Source organism: Phoca vitulina, unplaced genomic scaffold (assembly GCF_004348235.1).
Source record: "Phoca vitulina isolate PV1807 unplaced genomic scaffold, GSC_HSeal_1.0 scaffold50, whole genome shotgun sequence".
Lineage (NCBI taxonomy): Eukaryota > Metazoa > Chordata > Mammalia > Carnivora > Phocidae > Phoca > Phoca vitulina.
In genome coordinates, this window is record NW_022589753.1 from 4294569 (window position 1) to 4320330 (window position 25762).

General features: G+C 53.1%; 1 protein-coding gene across 1 annotated transcript; it reads right to left on the reverse strand.

Annotated features, from left to right (window-relative positions):
• Positions 1–1239: 1239 nt before the first annotated feature.
• Positions 1240–2249, reverse strand: LOC116621734 (neuroendocrine secretory protein 55). The gene has a single exon (XM_032387698.1). The coding sequence runs from the start codon at positions 2022–2024 to the stop codon at positions 1278–1280; it is 747 nt and encodes a 248-aa protein (XP_032243589.1). The 5' UTR covers positions 2025–2249; the 3' UTR covers positions 1240–1277.
• Between the last annotated feature and the right edge of the window lie 23513 nt (positions 2250–25762).

The following is a 25762-nucleotide window of genomic DNA, read 5'->3' on the forward strand; positions in this document are numbered from 1 at the left end:
AGCTCCACCCAAGCTGAAAATGGCCGGTGCGCCGCCTCCCCTCCCCGAGGCTGCCCAAGCCGCCAGCCCCTGCCCCCTCTCGACCGATCACCCAAGGACTTGCGTCGGATCCAACACCTTTCCCCAGCTCAGCGGTGCCGCGCTCTTTGGGGACGCACTGTAGGGTATCCTGATGAAAGACGCGATCCCCTCTCTAGCCCCGTTTCTTGTGCCGCTTTACCTTTCCACTCGGCACCGCCTCGCGGGCCTCTTAGCCCCTCTCTTCCATCCCCAGGGCCTTACGCAAACAGCCCAGACCTCGCCAGCAAAGCTGCACCCAGCCCTGCCGCCTCATCAGCTGCGCCAAAACGTTAGCGATGCCCCGACGTGACCAAGCCCGCGCCACCAACCCTGGTAGCCTGTAGAGGCACCCCCTAAGACTCCCGTACCTTCTCTGCCAGCCCTCCAAGTACGGGTGACTCGTGGGGAACCGCCGGCGGGCCTGGAGAGGTCGGCTCTGGAGCGCGCGGGCAGGTGCGCACGCTCTTTGCAGCGGCCTTGGCCCCGTGCGCGCCCGGAGGCGGGTGGCGGCGGCCAGGACTGGCGCACAGCTGCGGGGAGCACTGGCGCCGAGGTCCCGCGGCTCCAAACTGGCAGCGCTGGGACCTGGGCTCCGGGCTCTGAGCGCTTTAAAGCGCCGCGCGCGACTTCTGCGGGAGCCGGCAGCCTCCGGAGTTCTCGCCCAATCCCGTTGTGGTTACTTTTCGCACATTGCAACAGTGTCGCTACAGCGCGGCTGCTCTCGCACGGGGAAAGTTGGCGCGCGCACCTTAGAGCCACGTTTCGGGCGCCTGCCAAAGCCAACTGGTTTGAGTCTAGGCTTTAAGAGCGGAAAAAAGCGTGTAAAACAAGTGACTTACCCGTGGCTTTTGGTTGTGCAGCTCGAGATCAGGGGCGCGCCGCGGGTTCAGCCGCGCGTCCTGGACACCGGCTCCGAGACCTCAGGCTGGCTCCAGCGGGGCGCGCGGAGCGCCCCGCCGTCCAACAAGCCCTTAGCCACCTGGGCGCTCCCGACGTCCTCCCGGCATCCTCGGGAGCCTTCCCCAGCTCACCCTGGCTCTCCCGCCTCCCCCGGCAGGCTAGCTGAGCCCACTGTCTTCCCGCCTTCCTCCTAACCTGCCTTTCCTTCTCCCTCCCTTCCTCCCGCGGCTCCCACACCGACCCCAGGTTCCCAGGTTTGGCGGCGGGCAGCTAACCTGAATCAAAGAAAACAAGGAGAATCTGGACGGCGTCCTCCATTAGTGACGCCGGATGGGGATGGGTCCCCTTTTGGAAGGAGACTCCGGGGAGGGGTCGCGGCGGGTGGGCTTCTTCGGCTTGCAGCGGCGCTGCTGCTTCTTCTCCTCCTTTGGCTCCTCGGACTCTTCGGGGTCCCTTGGATCCTTGTCCTCGGGCTTGGGCTCCTCCCCCTGTCTGGGGTTCTGGGGCTCCTGAGTGCTGGGCTGCGCGCGACTCGGGGAGGCGTCGGGGCTCCGCAATCTCAGAGCGTGCAGACGCTCGGTGAGAGATTGGCCGAAGGTGGTGTGCTTGGGCACCACGGGGCCGCGCTCGTCTTCTGGCTCGGTCTCGGGCTCAGTGGCGGGGGCGGTCTCAGGCTCGGTCTCGAAGTCGGTCTCGGATTCGATTTCAGACTCGGTCTCGGTCTCGGTCTCGGTCTCCGATTCGTAGTCAAACTCTTCCTCGTACTCTAGGCACTCGGGGAGGGACAGCTCGAGCTCTCCCTCCTCGTGCTCGTGGTCAGATTCGGGGGGCTCGGGGAATACCTGGGCGGCGGAGCGGTGGTGGGCGTTAAGGAAGCTCCGGCGCTGCTGGGCTGCCGCGCGCTGCTGGGCGCGGGCGTTGGAGGTGGCAAGGGCGCGGAGGAGCGCGATGGAGCAGGAGAGCCAGAGGAGCGCGGTGGCTGCCCGGCGGCCGATGGGTGGGCACAGATCGTTGTAGTTGTGGCGAGCTCTGCGCCACTGCTGAGCCCGGGACCTACGATCCATTCTCTTAGGCGCACACCGAGAAGACCACCCGCCCTCTGGCTCTGCAGAGAGCGGCTCCGATGCGCATTGGCTGCTAGAGCCGAAAAAGGTGCACCCCACGAGGTGAGAAGCTGGGTTCGGAGGTCCCAGCCCCACCTCGGTGTGAGGGGGAAAAAGGGAAGCACCTACCTTCTTGAGCACTCAACTTTCTAAAGCTCCGAGCCCCTGCTTGCCTCTCTGAGCAAGAAGAAGGGATGGGGAAAAGGGGAGAAAAAGTCTCCCTCCTCCTGGGCTCCTCTCTCTAAGTCTCAGACTCTGCAGTCTAAGACTCTGGAGAGGTGCCTCCGCTGGTCCTCTCGCCTGGGAGAGGAAAGAGGAGACTGAGGCGGGGAGGGACGCGGCAGAGAGGTTCTGCAAAGTTGCGCGCCCGGACTTCTGCCGGGCATGTGCAGTAAGGAGGCGGGGGCGACTCCCCGCGAGCTGCGCGGTGGCGCCGAGCCCGTGGCGCAGACCCTAGTGGGCCGGCAGGTGGCAGGAGGGAACCTTGTTTGAAAGGATTTGGGCAAAGCGAGGGGCGGGGGTCTGGCGGGTGCCAAGGAGCAAAACAAGTGAGCGGCTAGCCACAGGTTAGGGTACTTGGGCAGCTGGGCATGGTTTCTCCATGGGGTCCATACCCCTCCCCAACTCCAGGGTTATCGCTAAAATGAAGCTAAAAACCAGACCGCAAAATTGCAGATATTCGGCGGAATGAAATGAGGGGTCTGTGCATGGGTATTAATGATCAGCCCCGGGTGATTTCCAAGGGCTTAATAGTTTGAGGTTGGTAACCTCAGGCAGTCATTAATCATGAAAACACCTTTGGCAGATCTGTTATAGTGACTGTAATTAGAGCGTTTCCGAACCCCCCCCCCCTTGTAGTCTCAATTGGCTAATTACCTCATGGTCAAATAAGCATCTTTCCTAGGAAGGGCCCCACAGACAGGGTGATGGTTTGCAAGTCCACAGACCCATCAGTGGACTGCCATGAGCTCGAGCTGAGAACATGTGCTGGAAGACAGACTCTAATTAACTGGAACCACTAGTTAAGGGAAGTCTTGCCTGCGCTGATACTCAGTAGGTACAGCCCCGTTCTCTGCCCCTGTGGGGCGCTGCAGGCTGGTCAGCTATCAAGGAAATCTCACGGGGTACCCTTTAAAGCTCTTTCATTTAATACATAGATAGGTTTTCAACAAAGCTAATTCATTCAGGGGCTATTTATTGAGTGCCTAGCACATGCCAAGCTCTGTTCCAGGTGCTGAAGGTAAAGTTAAGAAAAAAAAAGAAAAAAAGGAAAAAAAAAACTTATATTAAGGAAAGCCTGTTTAGGACTAATCTGCTGTTAATCAGAGCATTAAACCACTCAGAATTCCTCCTTGCCCACCAATATTTAATCCGGCTTGAATTCTCCGTGAGAAAACTATTGGGTCGATCAGAGCATTAGGGTTAGATGACTCAGCTAGACACCCCTAGACCATGTTGAACCCCAGAGGCCAAAAGGTTGGAGGAAATTAGTACATCTCTTTCTCAGCCCTGGAAAATCAAATGAGCTCCATGCGCTCCTGAAGGGGGATCCCTGGAGTGATCTCTGCTCAGGAAAGCATGGCCCTTGGAAATCTCTTGAGTTCCATCTGTAGCAGAACTGCTGCTTCTGGGTTGTGCATGATGCCTTCCCTGTTAAAGTATGGAGTGCCCCTTTTGTCATAGCGGCAAGTCCAAAGGTAGTGTAATTCAGAGCCACACCATCGTCCTAGAATCCTTGGACGTGTCAACAAAGTTGCTCCACTTGGGACTCATGGGGTTTTTTTTGTCTGAGTCAGTATGGGGGGAAATTTGGAAAGGCACGACCTCTCGTAATTCCGCTTTCCCTTTTGAGATTGTCCACCAGGCTTTCCCTGCTGGTACTCCCTTCTTGGTGGCTAAAGAGTCACGTGCCTATAGCTGCCACTCAGCATGGTGAAACTGGTCCTCACACCTTCAACACCATGCCCAGGTATAGCTGTCACATCCCGAGTGTAGACCTTAGCCAGATTCTAGCAACCACCTTTGCTGTGTTGGGGTTTTTTCGTTTCTACATCTTGGCTGTGGACGTTCTTGAATGTTCCTGACTCGGCTTCTTGGCTGTGTCTATCTTTCGTCTTGTGTTCTTTGAGTTCCTTTGTAGCATTAAAATACTGATGGGTCTAATAAAATAGAATTGATTTGGCAAACCCCATAAAAGGACAAGTGTCTGTATTCTAGTGTTGCCCGAATCAAACACTTTGCAGAGACACTGGAAGGGTTTTATTATCACAAGTGTCTGGTTCCAGTCATCATGGGGATATTAGTATGGGACACTGGACGGGCTGTTTGGAGCTGCATATCTCAAATCCTTATCTCTCAGCCCTCATCCACGAGGTTTTGCTCACATTGACCCACCTGCTTTATTTCTTTCAATTAGCACAGCCCCACTGACGGTGCGTGGAACATAAAGACATCGTTGAAGTGATTTTTCAAGGCACACTGGGAAAAGAAAATCAGGAATATGTGGGTGCTGGTGAATGCCCTTTCAATGGAAACGAATGCCAGCTATCAGCAACGAGGTGGATTATGATTCTTTAGTGTTCGTAAGGAAGTACTTCGTTTTTCCGGGGGGTGCTTTATGCCTATAATGGAGATGGCAGCGCCGAGCTGATCCGCTAATACAGATACACCAAGATTGCCTGCACTATTAACAAATGTGCATTATATAATACGTATTTTTGGACTAGATTCTGCATTAGTAATGCACTTTCTTTGCAAGATGCATTTTAATCAGCAAATGAACACTTAACAAAACACTGCATTTTAGAGCCCTGGTCCTGTATAGTTACAAATACATTTCGGTGCACATTCCACACAGGCTCCGGGAGGAGCAGCAGAACCCCACTGAAATATTGCTTCATCTCGCACTTAGGGCCGAGGTCGAGCAAATGGATCTGTGCAGAAAATGCTGTTTAAAATGCATTACGTGCACGACTTTAAAAAGTGCTTGCTGCCGAGTGAATTTCAAAAAGGAGCAAGTGGGTGATGAACAACCACGGGTTGTTAGCAGCTAAGGAACAAGGGGCTCTGTCTGTCTGCCGGTAAATAAAGTGTGGTCATATGTCACCTTCGGGCTCTGCCGGAGGGAGGCTCCGGAACCTGTTGGACAGGAAAGTGCAGTTCCCAGTTCATCAGAGCATCATACAATAAGGTTCTGATTGGGATGCATTGTGAAGAATATTGTCTTCAGCCCCTTCAAGGATTGTCCTGTGGAACGGGCATTGAGATGTATTTTACGTGACTCCAGAGGGCAAAATTATAATCTATGGGTAGTCGTTACAACAGGCAGATTTCAGCTCAACCCAAGGAAGAATATTCTAACAATTAGGGCTCTGAAATGGAATGGCTGTCAGGAGGCGGTTGGCTCTTTGTCAGAAGCAGTGTTAAATCAAAGGACAGATGAGCACATATTGGAGATGTTTTCCGTGGGACTCATGAGCCGGGCAGAGTTGGAACTCAATGTGGGCCAAAATTCTTTTCAACTCGGATTCTGATTCCGTGAAAGGCATTTGGAGACCTTGGGAGAGGGGCTGGGGGCTCTATTGATGGACATGCCCTTCCGACTCTGCTTCTATTTTAGAAGCATTTGAAAGTGCAAGCGGCTCAGTGACAGGAAGGAATGTTTGGGTGGCAGTTTCAGGACATGAGCAAACAGGTGTATGCAGAGAACCAGCAGGGCTGCGGTGCGGCTTTCCTAATCGGGCTCCGAGGCGCTTTGCTCCACAGCTCTTGCTGGAGCAAAGGAATTCGTCAGGTCCGTCTATTAATTCTGTCGGTCCTCTGCCTCCACTCCCAGAGCTGTCTCGGAAATTAGGAATGAACTTGGCTGTTTAGCAGTCAGGAGTCGAGTCCCTTGCTGTCGCGGGCACTGTGGGGGGACGGCGGTCACTGGAATGCACCACAGCTCACCCTCCAACATGCATGTCAGCGCGACGTGCCCCCAGATTCTAAAAAGCAGGCTGCCAACAGGTGCTGAATAATAAACCCTACATGAGACACATAAACTGCCAAGGGCAGCTGAGGAACTGCTTGTACAATCAGAGGGGAAGTTCAGCTGCTGGGTTTCGAAAAAGGTGGGTTTTTTCCTGGTGCTGACTTTTGAGATTTTCTTGTTTTTTTAAAAGTCCATGAGAGGATCACTTTCAATCCCATCTGTGTCTAGTGTGCCTACCGTGTACATGACCTGTGCTGGTCGCTCCGGGGGAGACAGAGATGAGTCACATGAGTTCTCAAAAGGCTTGACAGGCTATTGTCATGGGTCCCCTAGACACCAACACAGTTTCCAAGATGAGATGCGAGATAAGAGGTTGGTTCTCCTCTCAGGTGAGTGGGTATAATCACTCTTGAATGAATTTTTCGGACAATCATTAGAAAGGACTATTTTTTCGAGATGGAGAGCTTTTCAAACTTTCTTTTGGGTAGAAATGAATTCAGGGAGTTTGAAGTATCCCCCACCCCTGACTGTGGCAATCAGCCAGAAGGGCTCGACCCCACTGGGAATTTGGCATTGCCCCGCCCCCCCCGCCCCCCAAATAGGTCTGGGTACTGTACAAAAGCATTTGGCTCATTTCTCTGGGGCGCTATTTTGCTGTTACTCAGACGGCACTGATACCGATTGGCTCTCACCGGTAGAAATAGTGACAAACCCAAGCTCCTGATTTTGTGATTTTGGGGGAATGCCATCCAGAGCTAAAAGCAAATGATAGGGTGAAATAATCATCTTTTTGACACGGCTGGATTCTGTCCAGGCCATCGTTGGGATTATAATACTCTATTTGTGCCCTTTGTTTTTAAAGGGAGACAGGATCAGAAGTGAACCAGATTCCTGTGTACAGAGCTGTTAGGAGTTGTCTGCTCAGGAATGGCCTTTCTTTCCCTGGGATTTGTGCTTTACCAGGGTTCGCCCAGTGATCCAGCACCCACTCAGCTGCCGACCTGCCTGCCCACTTCTGCCACAGGTGGGGCACTTTCTGGGCTCCTCATCCAACAGGGAGTGTCTGGAAGCCCCCTCACTCAGGCCGAGCTTAAGCACACGGGCCCTTGTTGGGCATGGTGCCTCCTTTTCTCTGCTTCGGCTCTCGCTGTCAGCTTTTCACATGGCCCCTGGTTTGCACTCTGGGCTCTGGCCGTTGGCCTGGCCTTGTCCTATAGAAATTGGGACTGGGTTCTGTCCATCTGCCTGCCCCCAACTTACACTTTAGCTTGCCTGGTTCTTTCCCATGGCCAGCTGATAAAATCGGCGTCCCAAGGTGCCAACAGCCCAGTGATTTCAGTCTCAGATGTCCTGCCGCCCTGCACACTGGCTTCCTCCTGCAGCTGGTGGGCTGCTGGTCGCAGAGGACTCAGCCTTCGGGACCGTCCTCCGGCATGCGGATTAGCTTTGGTCCAGCTCTCCGGGTCATCCCACCTTTACCTCCGGCCACCAGCACTGACAGAGAGCCTCAAAGTTGTTTTTCTCCCCTCTGCTGAGAATCTGACTCACTTCTTCAGATTTGGTGGGGGAGTGAGCGAGCGAGCAACGCGCCCGGAGGGGAGAAACTCTTAGCGGTGTCATGGTTCAGGCACACGCTCGTAGAAACCCTTTCAGCTCGAGCTCTTCAAAATATGATTAGACCAATTTTACATGTCTAGTCACTGAGGCTCTGGTAGATTGGGACTGTTTCTATATGTGCAAAGTGAAGTGGGGAATTGGGGCAATTATCTTCAGGCAAATGGCTCTGGGCTCTGTAATCAGTCGGTCCTGGTAACGGGGGAATCAGCCTCATGCGCTGTAACGCTTCTTTGAGTTAAAAGAGGATTCTAGGTATTTGTTTTTTGAGCTGGGCTTTGTTTTTCCAAAAGGCAGTCTGGTGAAGCTGCATCCCACCCCACACAGGTGTTAGGGCGTGTGGCTCCCTTTGGTGGCAGGACACTGTTGACCAGTTGAACGTGGGGGACAGTGATGTGGATCTGTATGTAATCTGCAATTCAGCTGACCACCTCTGCTTCTGGTGGAGGCGGCTCTGGGTTCGCCTATCTTTTTCTCCCCCCTCCTTCCCTCCTTGTGCATAAGGATCCTGAGACATGGGCCAGGTGGTCGACAGGGTCGTCCCTGTGCCAGGACCATCCAGATTCCAGTGGGGCCCACAGTTGGACACGAACTGTGCGTGCTAAAGAAAACATCATAAAACTAGGAGAATAACACAACAGAAATGAGCCAAATCAGAAATGAAAACTCGTCATTGGCTGGCCATGGCTTTTCCCTCTTCCACTCATTGTTTTGGCTAAACATCATTGTAAATTGGGGGTTTTTCCCTTCGCTGGTCTAGAAATATGCTCACAAAACAGCCATCACTTCCCTCTCTTCACTCATGGAGCAAGAAAAGACTCATGTTTTTCCAAAGCACAGAGGGCTGTTTTGCTTTGAGGCAAGTGCAGACTTTAATCATAATTGCCCTTGAGACCAGTCCTTGCCATTAGGAAGCCAACCAGCGGGTAACCACGGCCATATGGGGCCTGCTGGGGGACACTGGGTGCAGGGTCCTCGCCAGGGAGCCCAGATGGAAGATTCTTGCCCATGCACCTCCCGTATCTCCCTCACCCACACTCGTGTTCAGAGTCCAAGAACAAGAGGATCTAATTAATAAGCACCCCAGCAAGGAGGTGGTGGGGCTTGAGATGACCGTGGGAAAATACAGAGGAGGCAGAAAGGTGTTTTTTTAGACTGTCAGAAATCTTCGTCTTTGTCACTTTGAAATTTCCGGATGTTGCTTAATTAGTTAAACCTAAAACTTCTTTTCCACATTTGAGATAAGAGGGTTATGAAAAACATCCAGCCAGACTATTGTGGCATAATGTGGCTTGTGTATATATATTTTTATTGATAGCTAGTTTATTCCTGCTCCGTTTGTTAAATCATAACGTCTTTCTCCAGTGTTTTACCGTGATTGGGGTTTACAACCTTAATGATCATCATTTTATACTGTATTTTAAGATCTGCTGGGGCAAATGCCTTCTTACTGGATATTATCTGAGAACCCTCTGATAGTTTTGCCCATTTATTTTCCTATAGAATTTAAGAACCATTTTTATCAAGTTCCATAATGACCTTGGTGATATTTTGACTGGAATTGCATTCAATCTATAAATTAAGTTGGGAAATACTGTCATCTTCTCTGCGTTTAGCTTTAAGCCCCAGTATGATCTCACTCTTCATTTCCTTGAGTTTCTATCTCTCCCATTAAGGATTTGTGTTTTCTTTATATAATTCTCGTATATCATATGTAGAGTTTGATATGTGAAAATAGCTCCTGTATTTCACAAGTATTTGATACTTTTGTTGCTGTTGTGAATGGGCTCTTTTTTCATTATATTTGCAGGCTGTTTATTATGTGTTTATAGGAATGGTATTGATTTTTGTGCATTTTTCTCATATTCTGCGACTTTTAGAATTGCTTGGTTTATGAGGCAACCAGCAGCCTGCTCAAGCAAACACTCAGTGAAGGTTGCAGAGGATTTTGTAGAAGGGATTCGTGCATAAGGGAGAGAGGCAAACTAAGTCAGTGGTTGCCAATCCGCAGTAAAATGAGAAAAGTTAAAGACGATGTGATGGGTTTTTCATCAGGCTCAAGTTATTCAGAGAAGGGACGAAGGGACGATTCTTTTATTTTTATTATTATTATTTTTTAAGATTTTTTTTTAAGTGATCTCTACTCCCAACATGAGGCTCAAACTTAACAACCCCAAGATCAAGAGTTGTATGTACCCTCCCCAACTGAGCCAGCTGGGCGCTCCAGGGACTGTTCTTGATCATGGAGCCTACAGAAGCTTCCCTCCTGTTAGTCTGTCAGTAGCAGCTCTTTTTGAATCACAACAGATAGTAATTTGAGTTTTTTGTTTTAAGATTTTAGAGAGTTTTTTAGAGCTTTAAAAATTTTTGTTTTTATTCCATTTTTAAAAATTATTTTACTTCTATTAAAAAAGTAAGTTGGCAACCCCAGGTTGGCATCTCACCTTTCTTTTGAAATGTTAGCATTGTCTGAAATCTCTAAATCAGGAACTTCCACCTCATGTCCTCTTGGACAGTACAGTTTGTGATATTTGGTAATTCTGGGCTTCTTTTTATTTAAAAGTAAGTTTGGTTTATTCTTTAGTTTTCTTCCGGTTAATCTTTTGTGTTCTTCTGGTTAGTCGTGTCATTTCATTAGATTGATGTTTTATGTCTTCTCTCATCTTTTTCTAGTCTCCTCACCCTCCCTTGTGCCTCACCGTGCTCTCTGGCAGTCATGGCAGAGAAGAGCCCTGACTCCTTTACTAAACAAGGGGATGGAATGGGGGCATCTTCATTGTGTTTCTCTTTTTAAGAGATTTTCTCTTAATGTCCTTTCTCTGACAGTATTTAGGTGGCTTCCAAGAGGAAACAAGATGGCATCTCATGAGAGGGACTCAATGGAGAGGCTGAGAAGGGCGAGAACTGAGAAGCCAGAGTTGGAACCAGATGGGCCTAGATGTACATCTTGCATCCCTCTGCTTCATAGCTGACCAGTGGCATTACCTATCTGGACTTCTGTCTCCTCCGTTGCAAAAAAGGTCTTTCTAGGGTCCAAAAAAACTCTGCCTTCCAGGGTTATGGAGAGGATCAAACGAGGAAAGAAATAGAAAGTGCCTAGCAAGGGTCTAGAACAGGCAAACTCTGAACCAGTAGTTTGACTGATGGCAGCTGTAGGTGATGATGGTGGAGGTAGTAGTGATGATGGTGGTGGTTGGGATGGTGGTGGTGGTGGTGGTGGTGGTGATAATGGTGATGACGGTGACGGTGGTGATGATGATGGTGGTGTTGATGGTGGTGATGATGGTGATGGTGGTGATGATGGTGATGACGGTGGTGGTGATGATGATAATGGTAATGGTGGTGATGATGATGGTGGTGGTGGTGATGACGGTGGTGATGGTAATGGTGGGTTTTGTCTATATACATTTCCAGTTCTCTCTTAGTGGCTTCCTGATGGTCTTAGAAGCCATAGTTTGATGCACAGAAGTGCACTGAGCACCCGCTATGGCCACACACTGGGCTAGGCACCAGGAATATGTTGGTGAGCTAAATCAGACTCTGTCTCTCCACTCAGTGCATTCCGTGGGGGCTCTGGAAATAACGAATCATCATATTAAGGAGTCTCGTTACAACCTGAGCCAGGGGCGCTGGAAAAGAACCTTTTTTCCGAGTGTACAGCAGAGGAAGCTGCCCTCGATTTGGGCATGTCAGGGAACCCTTGCCTGAGAAAGTGATATGTGCACACGTGAGCTGTGAACTGAAGGATGGGCATGTGGTGGGTGGCAGGGGGTGGCGCGGGTCCCGGTGCAGGAATAGCATGTTCGCGGGCCCTCTGCTGGAAGGGACTGAATGTATTAAGGGAACTGGCAGAAGGTCAGCAGAACCTGAGGTACGGAGCGAAGTGAGTCAGAGGGCTGGCCCAGGGCTGCCAGGTAGGGCCTCTGTCGGGACAAAATACAGTCGTGTGTCTTGAACACCCTCAGGACAGTGGGCAGCCGTTGTCCTGGTGGCCGGCAGGTGCTGCCACCAAGCTGTCTGCTGCACAAATCTCTCTGGCCATGGGCTAGGGGCTGGAATTTGAAGGGAAGCCAGAGACGATGGGAGTAGTTGGGTCTCAGGAAGCCCGTTCTAGAAATACATAAAACTGGTAGTAGTGAGAGTGACCTTGAGAGTCATCTGGGCCGTCGACGAAGCAGGGCTTGGCGGCAACATGGAATCGGGGAATGGGCCGTGTGAGGGAGGGAAGTCAGTAGCTTTTGCGGAGCTGCAGAAGGGGTGGGGGTGGAGAGGGTGCAGGGGCGGCTGGCAGACCTTGACTTCTGCCGTGTGGAGTGGGGTCAGTTCTGTCCCTGACTCGCTGAGTTAGAAGCGCCTGCACGACCCGTGAGAAGGGATCCATGAGGCAGAAGGGCAGTGGGAGGGGGTCTAGAGCCTGACGAAGGGGCTCTGGTGGCAGCAGAGTCCTGGAAGGGCCGGACCGGAGAGGCTCACCAAACTGAGTTTCCAGCCAAAGTCCCTGTGGATGGAAGGGACTGGTGATGGTGTCGTGGCCCCTCCGTGGTTCGGGTGAGGAGCCTGAGGCTCTGCGAGGGCAGGTCTGCTGGTTTGGGGCCGAAGCCCTCGGGGAGGGGAGGCTTCAGTCCTACTTCAGTCCCTTCGCCCCACACCGAGTGGACTGTCTTCATGGAGAGAGGGAACGCGAACCGAGGGCTCAGATGTCAACCCTCTTGATATCAGATCTATTTTTTGTCAGCATCCAAACGGACAGCTCACAGCTTCACATTCTTCTCTTGATCACTTTAGAACTGACATTCTGCCGGCTCCTTATTAAAGAAAGAGCAAATCAAGAGCTGGCTGAAAGTGGTTTGGAAGCTGGAAATAGAACTATACCATGCCCTTAATACTCAGGCCTGGCAGGGTCCACACGGCAGCCGGGAAGGACTTGGGCAAGGTTAAAGCTAAGAGCATTTGGTGACACTCTTTTTCTACTGGTTATTCAAAAATCCAGCCAAGGCCCAAAGCACCAGTCATTATTTAAAGCTGGTCCCCAGAATATGGGGATTAGGTACAAGAAAGGCAAATCCGTTTTTCTCAAGACTCTTTTTCAAGATGCCTACTCTGTGAAACCTGTGATGTCTCAGCAGCTTCTCCTAGATGTTAATTTAAAAAAATGCAGTGTTTAATTATATGTGGCATACATGAATTGGATATATTACATAAAAAGTCAGTAAAAAAAAAAGTCTGCTTTAATGGCCCTCCACCAGCCATAGTCTCCATAGCGCACCTCTCACATTCCCCCGAGGCTACCAACTTCACACAGAATGACCCGTTTCCATAGAAAAATGTCTCCCTTCCTCTTCCTTCCTCCCTTCCTCCCTTCCTTCCTTCCTCCCGTCCTTCCTTCCTTCCTTTCTTCCTTCCTTCCTTCCTTCCTGGCTCCATGCCCAGGGTGGAGCCCAGTGAGGGGCTTGAATCCATGCCCTGAGATCAAGACCTGAGCTGAGATCAAGAGTCAGATGCTTAAACAACTGAACCCCCCACACGCCCCCCAAAAAATGTCTTTTTTTTTTTTTTTAACACAAGTAGTGTTTATGTCACTTTGCAGCCTTTTCACTTGGCAGTGTTATCTTGCAGACCCTTGTATGTTGGTTCACCTAAGATCTCCTTTGTTCTTTTCCGTCGTCACCCCATCATCTATGGTTCCAATAGAAGACTATCAATAGTCCTTTCCCTGTTGGTGTACATTCTGGCTCTTTTCCTTGGTCCCCTGTCCTGGCACATACTTCTGTGTATGCATTTACAGCGGTTTGTCTGGGGTCAGTCTTACGTGAGGTCACAGGGAGACACGTGCTTTGACTCGGTTGCCCTCCAGGACAAGGCTACCAGTCCCCACGGCGGTGTGTGTGTGTCCCCCACCTTCTCACACCACCCTGTTGCTCCGGCCAAGAGAGCAGAGGCACCAGTGTTGGGCCCAGACCCCCGCGAGTTGGGAGCCAGGCCCTGGTGCTGTTTTCCTAAGGGGCATGACCTTGGCTCTGACTGGTCAGGAAGAAAAGTTAAACTTTAGTGAAATACATTTCTGAGACTTGCCACAAAGGGGGGTGGGGGGGGAGACCGCGCTGAGAGAAACTAGACCAGAGGCCAGCGCACGGGCTCTGCGCTGTTCAAGTTCTCATGAAGGGCACTGAGCCTTTCGAGACACAGCATTGGCAGACCTCTCTTGCTGGTGGCCCCTCGAGAACTATGAGCAGTGCTCTGATCTTTTGATTATTCTGAACCCCCATGGTAGACCTCCTCTCCTAATCCCCTATCTAGACAGTTTAAATTGGGAATGGCCACAATTGAAAGAATGCTGTCCAACCTTTGAGACTGGGAACCCTGTCCTCCACGCCTCTCCCCCCCCGCTCCTTGCAGGCATAGACAAGATGGTCACGGTGTATAAGCAGGGTTACTGTATAATTTGTCATCCAGCTGGGACATTTCTGAGTGTGAGAGGCTGCGTTAACTGGAGGGGTTTCTGGGATGACAGGGTAAAGTAGGGCTTTCCTGCAAACTGGGTTGTATGGGCGTACTAGCTTTTCCTTAAGAGTAATATTAATCTGTTATTAATAATATAATTATAACATTGTAGTTGTATATAAATAAAATTAGTGAAATAATATGATTAACATTACTATTATTTTTAGCATGTTTAAAAGAGTAACTTCCCATCTCTGACTAGTTTTAAAATAGACTTCTGTCTGAAGAAAGGTCCGCCATTAGGAGCACTTGTTAAATTGGGTGAGCTATCTGTCTGAAAAGGGAAATGTGCTGATCAGTGTTTCTGAAGTCATTGTGGAAACTTTAGGAAGAGAGCAAACTTGGGAGAAAGAGAACAGGAACTTTCTCTGAGGCCTTTCCTGGGGGTTCCTGACCGGAGAGCTGAGGTGCATGACCACCGGCTGTTGGGGGCTTTGCTCAGCATCAGTGGAGGGGACTCTGGGCTCCTCCTTCCCCCTCTCATGCACACCATGCTGGGGGCCCAGTGCACCCCTTCCAGCAGAGCCATCGGAAATGCCCCACAGCACACGGCCTGGAACAGAGAAGGTTGGAGGCGGCTGGCCTGGGGTGTGGATGGAATGGCCGTTTTTAGGCAGAGAATGTAGTCAAAACTTTCTGAGCTCAAAAGCACTATAGAAATTAGAAAATATTTTACAGTTCCTTAGAAAGAATTGAGATTTTTGCTCAAACTTCAATTATTTCCATACTAGCTAGATGATTTTTGCCATATTCCCACACTATAGTGGCACTTCACGGTTTTCTTTAAATCAACTTGCTGTATTTATGTAAATGAATTTAGTTTTAAAGGAAAATTATACCATTATCACTGGCTTCTGGCTAAGAATTTTTTAAATACACAAGAAGATAAATGCATAACTCTTAAAATGGACAGTGTTGGCCCTTGGCCCCTTGGAATCGTCTTGGGCACCATCTTGGTTGGGTGCAGCACTGTCTTCTCCCCAACAGACGGCGAGGGGCCGAGTCTGTTCATCCCCCTAGGAGAGTACTCGTCTGGACCGTAGAAAAGATGTCCTGACAGGTGGTCTTCCTGTGCTGTGTAGCATATTCTTGTCTCCCACAACAACAGATACTTACCATCAAGGGGGGACAAATTCGATTTTGAACCCAGGATCTAGTGAGGCAACTCTTAGCTGAGGAGTGCTGGGAAGGATTCTGGTTCCAACCAGCTGAAGCCTGGTGAGTTTGCACAGGACTAAATTACTTGGGGCATATTTTCTTTCCATGACATTTGCCTTCTAATAATAAATCGACAGATGTAGTTGTCTTGATCTGCCTTTACCATGACATTTGCCGTCACTTCACATGTTTTTGTTTGCAGACGCAGCCAAGAAACAGGCTTATCAGTGAGGCTTTAACCCATGCCCTTGGCCTCGGCAGAGCTCTGTCCCAAACAACAGGAGCGTGAGCTCAGGCACCTTCTACTTCCTGCTGGCACGGCTCGCAGGGCCCACCCACTCCCCCCTTTGAGCAGAGGCCTCTCCTCTCACGCTGGGCTTTTCTGGGGATTTGGGTGGGGGGAGGTGGGTCTTTTCTCCCATCATGCCCTTGGTTCTTGATTGGATGCCAGAAAAGGGCCTGTGCCTAAAAATACACCTTCAGAAGTGTGGTGGGATACGCTTTTCATTCAGGTCAAAAGCCAGCAGAACGAAGCCAATACATACATGATAGAAGGAACACATTCCCCGAAAGCATACGATAAACTAGGGATTTGTTACTCTGTTACTCTGGCGGAGAAGGTGGGTGAGGACGGGGGGAGAGGCATTCGAGTATATGAAGTTACCCGCTGCATCTTGCTTGGGTTGGCTCGTTGTGTATTTTTAAATGCTAAATTTAAAAAGTATGTGTTGAGGCCGTCTCCATGGGTCAATGGAATGGGACAGTTGAAACAAATCCAGGGCATCTGGGGAGGGGACCCGTTGTGCTGTGGCCAAAGGAGGTGGTTTTCAGGCCAGGCCGTTGCTGACCAGACGCCAGGGCTCTGCTCACCCGTCTTTATTTTGAACAAATCAAGAAGGGTTCCTAGCACACGCTAGGTTCTCAGCAATTTGTTGATTTTTTTTTCACATGTATATTGTGAGTATTTTTGAATATTGAATTCAAGTTTTGTTGAATTTTTGTTGAATCTTTTTTCACATGCATAAGTTTAAACTTGACGTTGTGGAAGTTTCCCGGCGTACTGAGGCGGAGACGCGACCCCGGGCCCCCAGCACAGCAGTACTAGCCCATCAGTGCTTTCTCCCTCTTTTACCCCTACTTCTTCGAGTGTCTTTTTTAAGGCGTGTCCCAGAAATCACACTGTTTCATGCTGCTCTTTCTGGGCTCTTTTGGGTGTCTGTTGAAGCCACCCCCTCCCCGCAAGGAGAGCAAGTCAGGTAACTGATGCTGCCCTCCCCTCCTCCTCCCCGTGAGACACTTAGTCACTGCACAGATCTGGGGCACCCTCGCTAGGGGAGTAGACTCTAACCCCTGTGAGCCCTAGGAGTCTCCTAAAGCCACCACCCGTCTCCTGGGTCCCCTTTCTAAGGCCCCCAGATTGCCCGCTGGAGATTTTCCCAATTCCCAAAACAACGTAGAGACATTTTCAGTGGCCAGGCAAATTTCAGCTATGCTCTTTCTAAAAGAATGCACATTTGGAACGTACAGAGCCCAAATCAGTGTGATGTCGGTCGTCACTGTCCGTGTGGAAAGATTTTGCCACGGCCAGCTGCTGGGCCTCTTTGCACTATATTAATAGCAGGGCCATGGGGCCCATTGGGGTCGGAAGCCAGGGAGAGGAGAGGGACAGCTGTGGCGGACATCACACCATGCTCCAGGCATGTGCTCCCGTGTCATGGGCACACAGATGGCCCACACCTTGCCCTGCCGCTCAAAGCCCCCCAAGCCTGCGCCTGTCTTCTCCTTGTAGGGTCAAGAATGGGCTCAAGTGGACAGCACACTTGACGAAGGAGCCAAATTAAGATTGGCGTGATTGGAATAGAGGGTTCGGGCGGCCCAGTGTTCTGGGTCAGCTTACGCTTTTACCGGAAGCAGAGGCATGTGCGGGCCGAATGAGGCAGTGGTATTTAAACAGCTGGGGGTATTGGGTTCTATATGCCAAGGCCGGACAGATATTTTTAAATGTCACAGGCCAAATGGAAGCTCAGTTGGCAGCAGGTTAGAGGGGCAGGGGGATTTGGAGGACACTGCAGTACCATGGCTAGATATGGTCAGGAGAGCTGGGTAGGATTAGTGCCTGGGAAGAAGCCCAGCATGTGAAGTTCAGTGAAGAGGTAGCAGGAGGGTCATTTGAGTAAGCGGTAGGCGCCAGCGGGCGGGGGCAGGGGCAGATGGAAATGTGTGGAAACGCCAAGGACAAGTCTGGAGTGGAGAGGTCAGCAGGGTCGAGCCCCCTCGCTCACAGGAACGGGCCGCGGAATAAACCTGGTGGTTCAGGTCCCCCGTTTTGGTATCAAACAGACCTGAGCACCAACCTCAGCACCCCACTGTCTGCCCCACACCCTTGGGGCGACTCATTTATCTGCTGAATTGGTTTCCTGACTTACGAGGAAGGGGACCTGGGCTCCTGGAGGATTAGACTAGACAACCCGCTCCAGACGCTCAGAAACAAGTCCCGAAAACGGTGGCCGCTGTTACGACTAGCAAAAACTAATCTGTGGAAAACCACCATTATGGAGCAGAGCTGGAAACTGCCCTCCAGGCTCATCCCACCCAGAAACAGGTTGTGTTTCAACCGCACAGAATCGTTTTTTTTAAGTCTGAATTATGATAGCCCCCAGTGTTTAGATATTAGGAGATATTACCAAAAGTTTTGTTGGAGAGTTGACTTCTCCAGGCCCACGCTCCGAAGCCTCTAGCTGTCCGGGGCCTGTCCACAGGCAGGCGTCACCGAGGGGTGACTGCCCCCTGTCGGCGAGCTGCAGACCACCACCGCACCCGCTGCCATCTGGCCCCGTCACTCATCTCTGAGCAGGGCCTGGCCTCTGTAGGCATTTGCACTTGCTCTCTGTGCAGTGAAGTGGACCTATTATTATCTCAGAAGGGGCGAGGGCTGTCAGAATTAGCCACCGAATTGCTGGCTGGGGCCTCCTTGACTTTGCCATGACATTGGTCTTGGGAGACCTGGGCTCGTGGAAGAGCACCGAGTGGCCTGGCCTGGGAAGGGGGAGGTGAAGGAAGGGGGCAGCGAGCTTTCATGAGGGCCTCTGTCAGGCCCCCGGAGGCCGCCTGGCTGCCCGTTTCCCTCCCTGTGGCCCCTCGGTAACCTGAGTAGAAACACAGCAGGGTGAGGGCACTTTCTGTGGCGATGCCAACATCCCTGCGCGCCGGGCCTCTCAGCCATAGAGCCATAGGATGGAGCTCGGGGAGGCTCGGGGAGGCCCGGGCGGGTCTGGGTCCTGGATGCGGCTTCTCTGCCTGGGGAAGGAAGGCAGGAGGGGTGGGGGGGGGTTGCTCAGGGGGCTCTTGGGGCCCTCGGCTGGGGGCAGGCAGCCCTCGACTTGATCCCTCTTGCTTGTCCAGGCCCCTGGGAAGAACGCTTGGCGGCAGCGACGCAGCTGGGCCTTCAGGACCACCTGTGTGCGGGCTTGGGAGACCCCTCCTCCTTTGAAGAACTAAGTCTTCTGTGGGAGGAACACTCGGTAGGGTTGGCTGTTTACACACAACCGGCCTCAAACTCGGAGACGCCCTTCTTCCTGACTTGTCTGCTCCTTTATTGGATATGTCTCATGGTGTCTCGCATATCCTAGGCATTAGGGAAATCATTAATTCATTTAATCTTCACAGCGACTTTACAGGGAAACTGAGGCGCACAGGTCAAATAACCTGTGCAGGGCCATACAGCTGGACAGTGGTAGAGTCTGGATTCGAACTCCAGAGCCCACCTTCTAAACCGCTGTCTGTGAATGCTGCTTGGAGATGGGGGTGGGGGCGGGCTCCGGGGAGGAGTCAGAGGTGATGCTTGGGCTGAGTCAGGAGCCCACCACGTCCCAAGCTGGGGGAAGGGCCTGGGGTGGGAAGAGCTGGCTGTGGGCTCTAGGGACAGAGGGAGGCCAGCCTGGCTGCAGGAGTGAGAGGGAGGGGAGTGGGGCTGGACTAGGGCCATGGAAGCACTGAGGGGTCTCAGCCATGGTCTGAACCCACGACCTCTAGCACCCTCTCTGCTAACCTCTCTGCTACCCTGCGGAAGAGGGGTTGCCAGAGGCAGGAGGAGCGGCTGGGAGACCGGCTGGATGCGTCAGTGGTGATGATGAGTATGTTTGAGATGCATTTGGGAGGCTCGCAGCACTTGCCTGTGGATGTGCTAGAGGTCAGAGGTCACTCTGATTTGCTCAGGGTCTGCTGAGCGGGTCTGCTCCCTGAGGTGGTCCGAGTCTTGGGGGAGGCTTTCCCTCGGAGACCTCTTTCTTGACAGCAGAGAGGAGGGTTCTGGTGCTTCGGAATATTCGTCAGCCTATGGTCAGAGCTGGTTCCTTCCAGCCTGGAGCAGACGTGGCCTCGGGGCAGGGTGGCCTTGGAGAGCTGACGGGGTGGGATGTGACTGTTGGGAAGACCAGCCAAGAGAGGGCAGGCTGAGGGCAGACACCCGTGTGTAAGCGTTTACACGATTTCCAGCAGGGCCTTTCCTCTCACCCGCACTACTGCAAGGAGCAGTAAGACCTGCAGATGCGGTGTCCTGAGTCTTCCCATTTAACTTTCTGATAGGTGAGGACAGTGAAGCTTGAGAGGTCAGTGCCTGAAGTCACTCCTCACACCCCTGATGAAAACGGTCAGCTAGGTGGGGTGTGTGGGTGGCCATTGCTCATTGTGGGGACACCGTGAAAAGGTCTTCTGGACACCCCCAGGTTCGCTTGGAGCCCTGCCCTTCGTCTTCCTCTCTTTGGGTGCTCTTGGGGGCTCGGACCGAGGCACAAAGTGCCCCAGTCCCTCACCACTAGATGGCGCAGCTGCAGTAATGATGTCGCTGGTGCTCTCCATGCCCCCTTTCTCAGGAGAGTCCCTGGGGTGGGGGTTCCTCTGGTCCCCTTGGCCTGGGGCACCTCTTGGACCTGCTCTGGACCTGGCCATGTGTGTGGTCCTGGGTAAGTGATGGCACCTGCATGGGTTTCCTTGTCTGGGATGATAGTTGGGTACAGAGATGATGGGTTTCCATCGGCGCAGTCATTCAGTGGTGAACGAGACCACGAATTCACCCGCCTCATTTCTTCCTGTGTTCCCTAGCCTCTGTCCCTGTTCTGCACGATCAACAGGACCGCCATAGTTCTGTCTCCTTCCTCCTTTCCCAACCAGAAAGATTCAGAGAAGGTTTCTGTGAGCTTGTCTCCGTGTGCTCTGCTCTGGGCTGGCCGAGGCTCTGAAGTCTGCTGTGGGCACAAGAAGGCCTTGGAGATTGTGACTCCCAGCAGGTTTCATTAACAGCCCATTCTGTCTCATCAGAAAAGGGGCCACATTTCCAGAACCATCACTCCTTCTCTCTGAAATCAACAACAGACAACAGTCTAAAGATTGCCCACAAATGCAAGTTGCACTGATGGTTCTTCTGGCTGTCGGGAGAAAAAGATCAAGTACAAGAGCCACCCAAACATGACCTTGGGTTGTTGTGGTGTGTGCGCACTTGTCTGCCTTTGGGTATCCTGTCAGCCCCTCCCCTTTTCCTCTTTCTTTCTGTCCCAGGCGGGTCTGCTCTCAGGCGTCCTTGGGGCCTCCAGCAGCGGCGTCCCTGCTGGCACCTCCATGTGTGGCCCCGCGGAGCCTCGTTGATGGCACCTGCCTGATTGGACTCCTCATGCTTCAGCCTCTTTGCAGGGGGACTTTACCCTTGCTCCCTGGAGAAGAGGTTTGCTAAAAACGTAGATTTGTGTAAACAAGGTCTTAGGAGGAAAAGACTCATCTTCACCTTCTGCCAGAACTCCCTTGTTCTTAAAGGCTTATTTGCTGCGTTCTTTGCAAATGTCGGTTGGGAGATGAGTCAGTTTTAGCTTGGACTGCAGGCCCAGCACGGTGGCCCCTTACAAACACCTTGTCGGAGCTTACTTTGGGTTCACCACCGGGCTTCTGTAAGGTGGCCTGATTAATTCACGGTGGTAACCCCACCGCCCATCGCCACCTGAAATGGGAGGATTTACTGTACCAGTTTACTGCCAAGCCACATCAGGTGAAAGCGGGAAACTCCAGACCATCTGTTGTTAAAAAAAAAAATTAATAACGGAACATCCACCGAGCAAACACTTTGTACTGCTGCATAATAAATGTGGAATGCGGTGACCTCGGTGGAGGCGGCCACGGGTTTGTCTCCCCAGTCCCTGCTTGTCTGGGGTGCCGGGCTGTGAGGTTTGTGGCCTTCTGCCCCCTGGGGAGAAGGCTGGACGCTGGGCCCCGGCCCTGGTTGCTTTCATCATTTTCTCACTCTCTTCTCTACGCCACAGCGAATGTTCCAGGCAGAACGTCCAGGCTTCTGCAGACATTCCTCATCCGCCAGTGCCATCCGCCTAGAATCTCCAAAGTCAGATGTGCAGACCCGCGCCAAGGCGGTCAGCCCTGGAGGAGGACACGGGGACGCAAGGCGGGCGGCGCCCCCATGGTTCTCCCCCACCATGAAGGACCAGCCTCCTGCTTTGCTTAGGAGAGAGCTGACAGCTCCTTTTTGATTTGCAGCTTTTGTTCAGAACGAGGCAGGGGTTCTCCATCGTTGCAACACTCGAGTTAGGCAATTGTTCGTAGACTCTTCTCCTGGGGCCCCGCTCAGAACAACATCGTGAGCACGCACCCGCCACTCAAATCAAGGTAGCGACAGAACCTTCAGGGAGAAGCCTTCAGAAGATGAACTGTTGAGGCCGGCTGTCAGCGCGTGAGGCCGTGACAGAGCTGTGATGAAGTTCTTTTCCATGGCGCTCAGAGCCTGCCGCCAAGGCCCCAGCAAACCCACGTTCAAAGGCCGTTTCTTCAAAGTAAACAGCGCTGCCTTTGAACTGGGAAGGGAGACGGGGGTCGGAAGGCAGGTCTCAGTGTGCGTGTTTGAACGGGCTCCACCAGGGGAGGTGCATGATTTCTGGTGGCCTAAGCCCTTGGGGTGCAGAGAGGGGCCATCGGTGTCGTGTGACGTCTCCGTCCACCTGCGGCCACCCTAGGTCCCCAGGTGGGGCTGGGCTGGGAGGGGTGACAGGAGACCCTGGGCCACATTATGAAATCAGGGAGGGTGGGGGGGTGCGTGAGGCACAGCCTTGTGTGGGGGTGATGATGAAGGGCTCTTCCGGAGGGCCCCCCCCAATCCTGTTGTGCTCGATTCAGAGGGTTGGGTGGAGGCTTTCCTGAAGGGCTCTGAGGAGCGCTGTACCCTCGGGCTGTGCCGTCAGGAGGCGGGACACAGGGAACCTGACAAGGGAAAGGCCACGTCGTCCGCCTGCCCCCCACAGAGGCCCCCACTCCACCGGCGAGCCCCCCACGTGGTAGCCAGAGGCCACTGACCATACTGTTCTTCTGCTCCAGGCCTCCAGTGGCCACCTGGAGTGCAGCCCACCCTCTGGGCTTGGCCTCGACCACCTGCATTGCTCCCAAATGCCCCAGACCCTGTTTGGCCCAGAGCTACCTGAAGCCCTGCCCCTGGGCCTGCTCTTCCTCTCCTGGGGGTCTTCCTCACTGTCACCTTGGCTTCCCACCTGCAGGGAGCCCCCTGCCACCCAGCTGTCACTGGCGCCGCGGCCCCCGTCGCCTCGGTCCCTGGGCTGGGAACGTTTGCTGCCACCTCTTCTAGTCCTTGGGCTCCCGGGAGGAGGGCCAGAGCTGCCCTGAGGATTATGTTCTCCAGCTTGGTCTTCTCCTGTGGTGTGCAGTCGGTGCCTAATAAATGTGTGAGCTTGAGTAGAGTGAATGTCTTTCTCTCTGTTCATTCTCCGCAGAGCCCTCCCTGCCCGCCCCGCGCCCGTGTCCCGAGGCCGGCGTGGGGCCGCGGCTCCCTTGCCTTCGCTCCATTTCCCTCGAGCTCCCAGCGGCTGCTCACGGGGCTTCTCAGGACGCCCCCGCGCCTCCCCCGAGGCCGAGCCGGGTGCCCCCCGGCCTCTCCCCTGGTTACGGCGGGGGCTTGCCTTCACGGCACTTACCATCACACGGAACGTACTGGCTGAACGCCTGGCTCCCCCAGCGGACTGAAGCCCACACGGCAGGGGCTGTCCCTCTCACACTCCCCACAGAGCAGGCCGTGAGGCCCCGGAATTGCCGGCTGGATGGACGGACGGACGGACAGCGCAGAAGGATTCAGACAGGCATGAAAGGGGCAACTGAAGGAGTGTCCCAAGTGCAGAGTGGCGTCCCGACAGTGCACGGGACAGGCCCGGGGCCGGCACGGGAGTGAGGGGCGTCCCCGAGTCTACTGAGAGCAGCCTCACAGGCAGAGCCACCTTGCTGTCAGGGAGACGGGTTTTCTCGAACACGTTCCCCTGCGAAGCTGGTGAACCTGCCCCGTCACAGCAGCATCCTGCAGAGTGGACGCGGGATTCTCTGGGCTTGAGGACACCCCCCGCCCTGGGGCCCATTCGTGAACCTCCGCAGGGTCTGGCCTGGCTCCACAGGCGGGGGAAGGGGGACTGAGGGGCCTCTGGTGCCCGGCTCTGCAGGGAAGGCGCCAGGTCTGCAGTGGCCTCGTGCTGGGGGGGCGGGGGGTTCCTAGTGACGCACTCGGGCCACTGGCCACTCTGCCTGTTCCAGAGTTCTGCCAGCCAGGCGTGTGTGGTCCCTGCCGGCGACCTACCAGCAGTAAAGGGCCTGGCAAGTGGGACGAGGAGGCCAAGGGCCCTGAGAGGCCGAGAGAGAGAGAGAGAGGGAGAGGGAGAGAGGAATGAAGAATGGGGCCTTGGCTACCAGACAGCACATGCCGCAGGGAAGGCTCAGAGTCGGTGGCTCTGGAGACCGTGTCAGGGGGGTGGGAGATAATGGCCTCCTGGTCCAATTCTGTGGCCAGGCTCCCCTAGCCCTCTCCCCTTCTGAGCACGCCCCACCCCCAGCACGGTCGTAATGCCGACCGCCTCCCACTTCTCTGGCCTGTAGTCTTTCCTCCTGTCTCTCGGGAGAACAACGTGACCGTCCTTGCCAAGGCCGACCTTCCTTCTTGTGGCTTCTGCCTACTCTGGCCTCCTCCTCCTCACCACCCGTTCAGCCACGGGCACACAAGAGAGGCAGGAATCCCTTCCGAGAGGCCTTTCCTTCCAGTGGGAGAGGAAAGCTGTAAAGGAGAACTCCGAACCGTGTGGCAGGTCAGAAGTGACTTCTGCGCACTCGTGCTCCCCCTCGGGTGGGGGGAGCGGGAAGACAGCCCGCAGAGTGAAACGGGCCCCCGTGCTCCCTCCGCTCTGTGTCCAGGCCCCGGGCTTCTCCACCGTTGGCACTGTTGCTACTTGGGGCTGGACTGTGGGGCACCTGGCAGCGTCCCTGGCCTCTACCCACCAGAGGCCGGTAACCACCCCTCTGCCCGTTGTAACAACCAAAGATGTCTGCAGATATCGCCCTGCGTCCTCGGGGGGGAAACCCACGCCCCACTGGAAGACGATGGTTAGCTTACACAAAGTTTACCTTGACCTCATAGGAAGAAATAAAAAAGGACAAAAAAAGATTTCACACATCACCTGACCTGGACCCGATCCTACTGCCCCCGGGTAGCTGAGATGTAAAGAAAGTCTGTGCCCTTCCACGGGTCCCGATGTTAACCTGGAGGCTGATCGACGTTGCAGAAGTAGCTCTAGATCAGTGCATCGTGGGCACAGTGCACAGACGGATCTCTGAGCTGCACTCGGCCCTGGGAGGCCCTGCCGACAGCAGCAAGCATGCCCCACCCTCAGACTTTGGCCCCCGGTGCCATTGTCCAATAGAAGGAACCAGGCTTCTTGTTAAAAGAGTGTGTTCCTGGGCCGAGGTGAGGACCGCAGATGAGCCAGGAACACGGCATTGTGGCTGAAGATAAGGAAGTGCTCCAAAACCAAAATGGGGGCCATGGCAGGGGACACAGGAGCCACCAAGAGTGGAACCATCTGACTAACAAGCGAGCACTGGATTCTGACCCCCGGGTCTACACCATTGTAAATAACTGAACAAATAGAGAAATGCGTACAAGAGACAGATGTCTTGCATGGAGAATTCCAAAGAATTTGTTACAGGATTTTGTGTCCCCTTAGCGCCCATGGTTCTTGGTCACACCGCTTCGAAGAATGAAGAGGTAGACCACACCAAGAGTGGTGGGCAGCAGAGCGAAGTTGATTGAGCAAGAGCATAAAGCTCCCGGAAAGGGAGGGGGGCCGGAGTGGGTTGTCCCCGGGGTTTCTAAGTTTAGGGGTTTTTATGAGCTCTTTTGCGGAACTGTGTTAAACAATCAGGGTGTGCTGAGTTGTGCCGATCGGGGCTTTGGTCACGTATCTAAGTATTAGGTTCATGTCCACGTGCTGATGGTCTTTTTTTTTTTTTTTTTTTTTTGCTGACATCCGGGGGCTTAGGTCCTAACTGCCCCTTGCCCATGATATTGACAAATGCTTTTGTGGTTCATTGTCTTATTTTAGGACGTTTTGCAGAAGTCTTTTCTGCAAGGGCTGCA